Here is a 10,704-nt window from a genome sequence, read left to right on the forward strand (position 1 = left end):
AGATAATTTTTTTTTTATTTGAAAAAAAAATTATCGCGCGCGATAGCTGCCATCTATTGGCGGCAATTTGAAAAATTTGAATTTATCGACTGAAAAAAAAAAACAACAAGGACGAGCTCTGACGCTGTCAGTATTCCAATAATATTTATTTATTAAAAATTACAAATATTAATTATTATTTCAATAGAAATTTCAAGTGTGAGTTTAAAAAAAAAGTTGAGTTGTAATAAAAAGTAAGTTTTAATTAATTTTAAAATTTCATTTGTCTTTATATTGTACGAGGTTATGACTTGTAACCTAGTTATTTATATATATATATATATATATATATATATATATATATATATATATATATATATATATATATATATATATATGTATATGTATAATTTTTTTTTAATTAAATTAAATGTCATATTGTCCTTCGAAATGCCAAAATAAATAATTAATTGGTAGTTCGGTTAATTAATTTCTTGTTCGTTTGGATTTTATTTCAATTTATTTATTTTTTTTTTTTTTTTAAGCGAATTGAAGGTCTGAGAAGGTGCTGGAGTGAATAAAAATTATAAATAAAATAAAAGACAAAGAAAGTGGATATTGAACGGATGATGTTGATATTTATTTGATTTTTTGGAGAAAAGCCAAAATAATAATAACATAATTGTATGGAAACAAATTTAGAGCGTAGTTTAAAAACATTTTTCAATCAGTTTTCATCTTATCGGTGATAGAAAAATAAACAATTTAATTAAATGCCGAGATTCGATAGTATATGGGACAAAACATCAGCGACAGCACCTTCCCATGCTCCTCCAAACTGTGCAATGTAGTTTTTTTTTAAATCAAATTTCGTTTAAACAAAGAAAACTTATTTTTTAATAAACTGACAGCTAATTGTCATTGCAGGTGTCGTAAAAAAATGAAGATGAAGAGAAGCAAATCGCTGTCACCAGAACCATCAAGCAGCCGTGATGCTAAAATTCCTAGACTGTCAAACAATTCGGATTTTAATGAACCCGGTGATTTCAAACCAAAGCTACTGGATTTTTCGGATGATGTATTGCTTAATATATTTAAATATGTATCACCTCAAGATCTTTTTGCTTTGAGCTCGTAAGTAAATTATTATCTACTATTTTTGTTGTTATTACGAGTTAATATTTAATATTCTTAGCTGCTGCCACCGATTAAATCAAGTCTGTCGTGACCGTACTCTTTGGAAAGTCGTTAATTTCAAATCACGTCAAATAAAAAAGGATGAACTGAGTACAATATTAGAATTTTTGAAACCGAATACTGAGAGTATTATAATTAATGGCCGAGTTGAGTTTACAATAAACAAAGATAAATTTAATGAAGAAGTAGCTAATGGAGATTTAAGTAAATATCAGGGGACATCAAATGGCGGTTGCAGTAAATATGAAGGAACATCGAATGGCGGATGCAGTAAATATGAGGGAGCATCAAATGGTGATATTAGTAAATTTGTGGGAACATCAAACGGTTTTGTTAGTGACGTAGGAACATCGAAAGGATTTATAAGTGATGCTGGAACATCAAATACTGTTATGAAGAATGAAGCAACGTCTAGTAATATTAAAGACCGAATAGTTATTTTAGAAGAATTAAAAAATAATTTTCTTACTAAAATTGGTAAAATTTGTACTAATTTAAAAGAACTTGTGATTGAAGAATTTACAATCGTTAATAATGATGTAAGTTATTTATTTATCTATTATTTATTTCAAATTTTAATAATTATTTTTTTTTTAGATTAAAATAACAGATTTTCCATCAACACTTGAAAAACTGTCATTAAAGGGATGTAAAGTGTGTAATGTCAATCCAAAACAGTCTTACTTCTTTAAATTGGACCACCACATGCCTAATTTAACGGTAATTTTTTTTTAATTATTAAGATCAAGCGAATTAATAAAAAGTGAATCATAGAGAGATTTTTATTACAGACGTTGATAGTGACAGACTGCCAGTGGCTGAGAAGTCACTCGCTGATGGTGATCAGCAAGATACCCAAGCTGAAGGAACTGAGAATGAATTCGTGTAAATATGTTGGCGACTGTGTGGCTTACATGAGTCTAGCAACGAGGTTCGGGTTCAAGACACTAGAAATTCTTGATTTATGTCACACGAATGTCGGTGACTCGGAAGTCAGCTGCTTCTTTCAGTACACTACCACTTTAACCCACTTGTACTTGGACTACTCCCCTATAGACTTGAAGCCCAAAAGTGATATTCACAATTTTATTGCTCTGAACCCTCCAGTTTACGAAGATAATCATGTGGCGCAGTACGTCATCGATGGGAATCAGTTTGATATGGACGACATGTCGCCCTGTCGCATCACTGACCGGTGTATCTGTTCAATCGGGTCTTACTTGAGTCATCGCCCGGCGCCTCAAGTTCCTCAGAGGGATGTCCCCGATATGGTCATCATTGAACCCAGACCTCGGGTCTGCAGCAATCCCATTCTTCGGACTCTAGTCGTCAGGTAAATTTAATTAATTACTGCTTATAAATTGATAATTAACTAGAGCATGAAAATAAAATATTCAAATAATTTGTTTTTTAATAGAAATTATCCGAAAGTAACTGACAGAAGTCTCAGACATCTGGCAGAACACATACACAACTTGGAGTACGTCGATCTCACCGGCACATCGGTAACAAGAAACGGAGTTGAAAGTTTCAAATCTCTCCGACCCAACGTCACTTTGATTTCATCAATAAGTGATTAGTAATTAGCATTTACAACCAGTGAATCATCAACAATAATAAATTAAAAATAAATATTAAGTTCGACTGTCGTGCGGTACTTGCATGTGTGTTACATTCGTGCAATTTGGTTATTTTCCGTAATCACTCTATGAGTGTAATTAAATTAAATTATTATTACTATTATTATTATTATTTTATATTATACGTGAAATTTTTTAATTGGACTGAGACTGTTTTTTCTTTGCATTAAAATAATTTTTTTTTTTTTTACAATCTTTTCTTTACATTAATTATTAGTAATTACAACACATTAATCACTTATAAATATCCGTTGAGATATTTATAGATAAGTAATTAAGTTAATTGTAGATAAGACAATTACATCCACTAACCAGCTTATTTCTTTATATTAAAAAAATAATGCAAATAAATTTAATTAAAATTTATATTACTAATTAACTAACGTAGTATTTCAATTGTCGTATAGATTAAGTTAGTATATTTAGTGATATAAATATATATATTTTTTTCCGTAAATTTTGTATTTCAAAAATAAATCTTTTTTTTATGGACGAAATGCTTTTATTTCTCAAGATAAATACAAAATGTGCACTCGGAGCAAGGAATGTAAATACTTTCGGTAAATTCATCAGAGTTTATTAGATAATTGCTGCCACAGCGACATGGATAACTCAGGACATCATCTTCAACAGTCATCGATTTAAGATTTATCCTATCGTAAATTAATAAATTATCTATTTCTAATTCAGCTTGACGACATTCTGCGTCGTATTTTATTTTTAAATTTTTATCACTCAGTACCCGCCAAGCTTCTTCTATTTCTGTAAACTTTTTATTATTTAAATTACCACCAGTGTCATTGACGTTATCATTATTTTTTTTACTCTTCGCCTTATCTGGGTGATAAATAAGCGCTAGTTTATAATACGCACGTTTTAATTCGTCGTATGTTGAGTCCTTATTGCACCCAAGTACTTCATAATATCTGTATCCATTATTTGCAATCGACATCTTTGTTTTTTTCGGGATCACTTGAATTTTTGCAAAGTCAATCTAGATAGAAGTAAGAATTAATTAGTTTTTATTCAATTTATTGAAACTAAAGCTTTCAAATAATTAATTCAGTATCTAAAATCACTTACATGTAATCACATATTCATTTTTTTAATTAAATTTGTTTAAATAATTATCATTTGGGGTTAGAGTTCACGGGCCTCCATTTTAAAATTCAAATTTTCGAGACTCCCGCCAGAGTGCAGGGTCGCTCGTAGTTTGAATTTAAAAATGAACCGACCTTGATTTGTCAGCCGATAATTGACTTATCAATAAAAATTATGTTCTTTATCTATAATCACACATATTTTATCAATAATATTCGCTAATTTATATCTTGACGTTGACAGACGAGCGAAAAGTTCATTTGTGCCGCAAGATGTCACAAGTACCGACGATCGCACTTAATAATGGTAATAAAATTCCAGTAATTGGTCTAGGAACATGGAAAGTAAGTTAATTTATTACTTAATTAAATAAAATTAATTGTTTATTTATGAATAATTAATTTTTAGGCTGCTACTGGAGTAGTGACACAGATAGTAAAAGACGCTATAGACGTCGGCTACCGTCACTTTGACTGCGCGCTGGTTTATCAGAATGAAAAGGAAATCGGGGAGGCGTTACGTGCTAAAATTGATGAAGGGGTTGTCAAACGTCAAGATTTATTCATAACATCGAAGCTATGGAACACTTATCACAAGACAGAGTCTGTTGAAAAAGGAATCAGACGAAGCTTGACTAATTTGGGACTTGACTACTTGGACCTCTATTTAATTCACTGGCCAATGGCTTACATAGACACCGATGAATTGTTTCCAGTTAATCCTGATGGTACTCCAGCTGCTACGGATACTGATTATCTAGACACTTGGAAAGGGATGGAAGGAGTGTTTGAAAAAGGGCTGGCTAAAAATATTGGAATCAGTAACTTTAATTCCGAACAAATCACTCGTTTGCTGGCTAACTGCAAAGTCAAACCAGTTGTCAATCAAGTTCGTTTGATAATGTCTTAACTTAAAATTTTATTTACCATTTAAATTTTAAAAAATAATGTATATTTTTAGATTGAATGCCATCCGTATTTAACTCAAAAAAAATTGTCTGCTTTTTGTAAAGAACGAGAGATTGTCATTACTGCTTATGGTCCTATGGGCTCTCGCGATCGTCCTTGGGCTAAACCAGAAGATCCAGTACTTCTAGAAGATAAAAAACTTTGTGCTATCGCTGAAAAATATAAGAAAAGTCCAGCTCAAATAGTCATTCGCTATCAAGTATGACTTTAAGTTTATTTTAATTACAAACTTATTACGTCATAAATTAATTATATACAATTTTAAATTCTTCTAGTCATTTATTAATACAATCACTCGCGTAATCAGATTATTTATATTTTTCTTGATAATTTATTTTTATTTGAGATTAGAACTTGAGTTTATAAAACTTTCCATTAGAGAATTAGTTTCGTTTGATGACTAAGATAAATAAGTTGTTTATTGATAAGTTTAAGTAGAAAAAAAAAGCAGAATTACTCATTCAGCAATTTGTTGACCCGTTCATTCACAGCAATTTGATACCCTTGAATAATAATTTGTGATGGGAAACGCCTTTAGCGGTCATTCCCCACGCTCTTAATATTATTTCCGACTAAATCGAATTTATTAAATAAAATCTCGAGTAAAATATTTATAAATTTAAATATTTAAAAATTAATGTCACAGCCTTTTATATTATATTATATAAAAATATAATTACGTTTTTTGTCATTAATTTTAATTCAAAAAATATTTCAAGACAATTTTTTTTTTAATTGTTTTATTTTTTTAATTTGTTATTATTTAATTAATTTAATTACATTATTTTATAAATTTATACAATGATTATTATTTTATAAATATATATATTTATATTTTTAAAAGTAGTTTTTGAAATTTAACGGTCATGGAAAATTCCATTGGGTTGTTATGTTCCGTTAAGTTATATAACGAGACAACGGTCCCTTATATCATGATGTTCAACTACATATATATTCATACAAACACAAAAACATATTTATATATATGAGTTGTTAATGAATGTGTGATTTAATGAACATAAATTATTATTTTTATTGAGTTAATTAAAATTTTTTCATTAAAAGATGATAAATAATAACAATAATAATAAAATAAAATTTTCTAGAACATTCCATAGTCTATGGAATTACAGAATAAAAGATTTTAATCATTAACAAATTATTGCGTAATTAAAGGTCATGAGATAAAGAATAAAAAAAATAAATTAAACATTTAAAAAATAATAAAAGCAAAAGTATTAAATAAAAATTTGATATTTTATTTTAAAAAAATTTCCAGATTGATCGCGGGCATGTCGTGATCCCCAAAACATCAACAAGCTCACGTCTGACGGAAAATTTCAGCGTTTTTGATTTTAAATTAAGCGACGAGGATATCGCGTACATCGACAGCTTCGATGTGGGTGGAAGATTAGTCGCACTCAAGGAGTAAGTAATAATTATTTTAATTAGCATCAATATATGTACATGTACATATGATTTTAAATTCCTGCGCAGACCCCTTAATAATATTTTATTGACTTAATATTTTTTTTTGTTTTCCAGCCGGGCACATTGTCCAAATTATCCATTTAATATTCCGTTCTGAGATTATTAATCATGATTGACATTGAGATTTATGATTATTGTCCGTATTCCTCTGCAAATTATACATTACATTTATATACTAATGTGAAAAAAAAAACCAGGACTTTCTGTCATTTTTTTTAACTACTTAAATATATAAAATTTCTATCGTTTACTTCTTTTTCAAGTCTTCAATTCAATTCTATATAATTAATTGATATATTTAATAAATAAACAATTTATATAAATGAATTATTGTAACAAATAAATAAACTACTGCAATAAACAAGTAATTTTTGTTTTTTTTTTATATATTTATATAAAACATTAGAAGACTGAGATTTTTCTTTTGTTTCTATTTACAAAACCGTAATTATTTTGTTTTTAAAATCATATAAATATCACTACCATGCATTTATAAAATCCGTTAAAAATAATTTAGGCATCAGTTTAAATCTCAAGTTTTATTCCCCCAGTAGAATCTCAATAATAGACAGCGTCAGAAAATAGTTTTAAAAAGATAAAAAGAGAAGGCAAGCGGATTTGTATCTGTGAGTGTGTTGGTGTTCATAGACATATTGCACCATTACAGATCAAAGAGCGTGAGGAAAGCAATAGAACCAACCAGACAAGACTCCCGGCTGCCGGTTTTATTTGTCAACGAGCCATCGTCGAAACTGGTCACTAGTCGCTTGCAATTCAAACTGCCAACTACTTACGCTAATTACTCAACTACATACTCTATATATTTACTATTTATTTTATAATTTCATTCAGTTTCATCCGGTTTATTCTGCGGTAAACTTCTAATCATGTCTCTGAGCGTCCCAAAAATAAAATTCAACAACGGAAATGAAATTCCCAGCTTTGGTTTGGGAACATGGAAGGTAATTATTATTTATTTATATTTTTAACTTGCAATTAAAATAAAAAAAAAATATTCTTCTCAGTCAAAACCTGGTGAAGTTACGGAAGCCGTTAAGTACGCAATTGAAATTGGCTACCGTCATATCGATTGCGCTCATGTTTACGGAAATGAAAAGGAAGTCGGTGCTGCGTTGAAAGCTAAGATTTCTGAAGGTCTAGTTAAAAGAGAAGACTTGTTCATTACATCAAAACTATGGAATTCTTTTCACAAGCAAGAGAGTGTAGAAAAAGGCATAAGGAAAACTCTGGCAGACTTGGGGCTTGAGTACTTGGACCTCTATCTGATCCACTGGCCCATGGCCTACGAAGACGGCGAAGTTCTCTTCCCAACGGACGCTGATGGCAACACCAAACTCACTGACACTGATTACCTGGAGACCTGGAAAGGAATGGAAGGCGTCTGCGAAAAAGGTTTGGCCAAAAATATCGGGCTGAGTAATTTCAACTCCGAGCAAGTTGACCGAGTTCTCAAGAGCTGCAAAATAAAGCCAGTTACCAATCAGGTATTTTTTTAATTCCTGGTAATTAGTCATCTCTATGAATAAATAAATATATTATTTATTATTTCTAATTTAGATTGAATGCCACCCGTACTTGACCCAACAAGAATTGACAAAGTTTTGCAAAGAAAGAGATATCGTCGTCACTGCCTACAGTCCTCTGGGTTCTCCCGACAGACCCTGGGCCAAACCCGGAGATCCAGTTCTGCTTGAAGACAAAAAATTAATTGAAATAAGTAAAAAGTATAAAAAAACGCCAGCTCAAGTTCTTATTCGCTATCAGGTAATTTTAATTACTCTACTTATGTTATTAATAACTTATCTATTATCAATTTTAAAGTCACGTTCGATGTCAAACTCACGTTCAATGTAATTTTCCATAATTATTCATACATTTAGTTACTTATTAAATTACAATTGTAAGTAATTATTTGATATTTGTAATTATAGCTTGATCGTGGGCATGTTGTGATACCTAAATCAGTTACCAAGTCCCGTATTTTGGAGAACAGTCAAGTCTTTGACTTTAAATTAACTGACGAAGACATTGCTTACATCAATACCTTCGATTGCAATGGAAGAATCTGTCCCATGTCTGAGTAAGTTATTAAATTGCGTTACCCACGTTACTAATTCCGATAGGACAGATTTTTATAGGGTCTTTTGGCTCTAGCCCTAGTGGCAATATTGATCAATTCTGCAGAAAATCTTGAGCAAGTCAAGTAAAATACAGAAATGTATTATTTCTATATATACTGTGATTTCAAGATCTTGACTAAGACAGCTACTAGGGATGAAGGTCCCAAAAGCCAAAAGAGCGTATAAAAATTATGATCCTGAAGTTTGCAGATAATTAAAAATTTTTGAATTTTTTTTCTCAACAATTCAATTATCATTTTTGGAATTGGTAATGCGAAATATAAATTTATTAATTTGATTCAAATATGAATTAGTAAATTTATTTGTTTGTTTCAGTTGCGTCAAGAGTGTCCACTGGCCATTCAACATTCCATTCTAATTAACTTCAAAGATCAAACGATTAAAATTTTTATACACTATCCCTTATCTTAATCATATAATCATTTATTTACAATTACATTTATATTCATTCAGAATCATAAATTTACGATAACTGTTTAATCATTAATGTAACTCTAGGTCATTTGTACTGAAACGAATAAATTTTATCAATTAAAATGTATCTTTGTTTGTTTTTAGTTTTATTAAATCCTCAATAATTTACTGACATTTATAATTTGATTATTGTGGTAATCCACTTGGTAATAATTTAAAGATGGCGTTAAAAACAATTGCCAACTTTAAAATCGATTTTTGAGTGCGGCGCAATAAAAAAGTAACCTGGTTTTTAGCCGGACAAGGTTTAGGTCCATGAATGTCTAATATTCATCGATAAAAAATGGTAAGATTTTGATAAGTAAATTTAAAAGAACACAAATAATTTTAAATATTCAACCTGCGTTAAATTACTTTGTAATTAATACCGCGTATTTATTTCTTTAATAGAAACCTCTGATGTTGCATGGGCACGAACGTGCCATTACGATGATAAAATACAACCGGGAAGGAGATCTTATTTTCAGCGCATCCAAAGACAAGAAACCAAACGTCTGGTACTCGTTAAATGGAGAAAGACTCGGTACCTTCAATGGCCACAATGGGTCTATTTGGTGCATTGACGTTAATTGGGACACCTCCCGTTTTCTTTCTGGTTCTGGTGACAATTCATTGAGAATTTGGGATTGTCAAACTGGTAAACATAAATATCACTTACCTCAAGTAGATAAATAGTTGATTGATTAATAAATTAATTGACATTTAGGTAAAGAAATAGGGCGGCTAGATACAAACAGTTCAGTACGGTCATGTGCATTCAGTTTCTCAGCAAACACGGCAGTATTTTCAACAGACAAAGCCCTAGGTCATCAATGTGAAATGTTTATCATCGACACCCGCAATGTTGAGCCAACTTTGTCACTTGAAGACGCAATTATACGGATACCCATAAATGGACCTAGAATTTCAGCAATTTTGTGGGGTGCTCTTGATGAAACAATAATTACTGGTCATGAAGATGGAGAAATAAATATTTGGGATGTCCGAGTACGTATTAAATAAATTAATCAATCGATAGATTAATTAATTTACCACTTTATCAAATTAACAGACCGGAAAGAAATTAAACAGCCAAAAAGGACACAAGAGCCAGATAAATGACATGCAAGCAAGCAAAGACGGGACCATGTTCATAACAGCAAGCAAAGATCACACGGCTAAATTATTTGACAGCGAGTCTTTGATGCATTTGAAGACTTACAAAACCGAGAGACCCGTAAACTCGGCGACAATATCACCTATTTACGACCACGTGGTGCTGGGAGGTGGCCAGGACGCGATGGACGTCACGACAACGTCAACGCGCCAAGGGAAATTCGACGCTCGTTTTTACCACCTAGTATTCGAAGAAGAATTCGCCCGATTGAAAGGTCACTTTGGGCCAATAAATTCACTGGCGTTTCATCCTAACGGGCGTAGTTTTTCTAGTGGCGGTGAAGACGGTTACGTTCGTATAAATACTTTTGACCAATCGTACTTTGATTTTCATTTTGAATATTAATTTAAAAATTATGTTTTAAATTTAAATGTAATAAAAAAAAATAATAATGACTTTAATTACACAAGATATTTATTTAATAACTAATTCACTTGATTTATAATTATTATATTAATTAATAATAATTATTAAACTTAATTAATATTGTACAAATTATTACAGACGAACTGCTGCCATAAACCTGTAATAAAATT

The 10,704-nt window shown here is 30.7% G+C and overlaps 5 protein-coding genes across 5 annotated transcripts; 4 read left to right on the plus strand and 1 right to left on the minus strand.

Annotated features, from left to right (window-relative positions):
• Positions 1-102: 102 nt before the first annotated feature.
• Positions 103-2,967, plus strand: LOC103572777 (uncharacterized). Its single transcript, XM_008551549.3, has 7 exons — positions 103-233; positions 525-826; positions 907-1,113; positions 1,175-1,715; positions 1,774-1,896; positions 1,968-2,509; positions 2,594-2,967. The coding sequence occupies exons 2-7, from the start codon at positions 753-755 to the stop codon at positions 2,754-2,756; spliced, it is 1,650 nt and encodes a 549-aa protein (XP_008549771.1). The 5' UTR covers positions 103-233; positions 525-752; the 3' UTR covers positions 2,757-2,967.
• A 261-nt stretch (positions 2,968-3,228) lies between these two features.
• Positions 3,229-3,768, minus strand: LOC103572778 (DPH4 homolog). The gene has a single exon (XM_008551551.3). It carries the CDS (start codon positions 3,766-3,768, stop codon positions 3,319-3,321), a length of 450 nt encoding a protein of 149 aa, XP_008549773.1. The 3' UTR covers positions 3,229-3,318.
• On the plus strand, positions 3,735-6,707 carry LOC103572779 (aldo-keto reductase family 1 member B1). Its single transcript, XM_008551552.3, has 6 exons — positions 3,735-3,820; positions 4,161-4,261; positions 4,326-4,805; positions 4,878-5,084; positions 6,165-6,313; positions 6,431-6,707. The coding sequence occupies exons 2-6, from the start codon at positions 4,190-4,192 to the stop codon at positions 6,471-6,473; spliced, it is 951 nt and encodes a 316-aa protein (XP_008549774.1). The 5' UTR covers positions 3,735-3,820; positions 4,161-4,189; the 3' UTR covers positions 6,474-6,707.
• Positions 6,708-7,068: 361 nt separating this feature from the next.
• LOC103572775 (aldo-keto reductase family 1 member B1) lies at positions 7,069-9,079 on the plus strand. Its single transcript, XM_008551548.3, has 5 exons — positions 7,069-7,338; positions 7,402-7,881; positions 7,955-8,161; positions 8,329-8,477; positions 8,854-9,079. Exons 1-5 carry the CDS (start codon positions 7,264-7,266, stop codon positions 8,894-8,896), a joined length of 954 nt encoding a protein of 317 aa, XP_008549770.1. The 5' UTR covers positions 7,069-7,263; the 3' UTR covers positions 8,897-9,079.
• Positions 9,080-9,157: 78 nt separating this feature from the next.
• On the plus strand, positions 9,158-10,685 carry LOC103572774 (eukaryotic translation initiation factor 3 subunit I). The gene is made up of 4 exons (XM_008551546.2): positions 9,158-9,298; positions 9,403-9,649; positions 9,719-9,999; positions 10,064-10,685. The coding sequence occupies exons 1-4, from the start codon at positions 9,296-9,298 to the stop codon at positions 10,511-10,513; spliced, it is 981 nt and encodes a 326-aa protein (XP_008549768.1). The 5' UTR covers positions 9,158-9,295; the 3' UTR covers positions 10,514-10,685.
• Positions 10,686-10,704: the final 19 nt, after the last annotated feature.

Source organism: Microplitis demolitor, chromosome 6 (genome assembly GCF_026212275.2).
Source record: "Microplitis demolitor isolate Queensland-Clemson2020A chromosome 6, iyMicDemo2.1a, whole genome shotgun sequence".
NCBI classification, from domain to species: Eukaryota; Metazoa; Arthropoda; class Insecta; order Hymenoptera; family Braconidae; genus Microplitis; species Microplitis demolitor.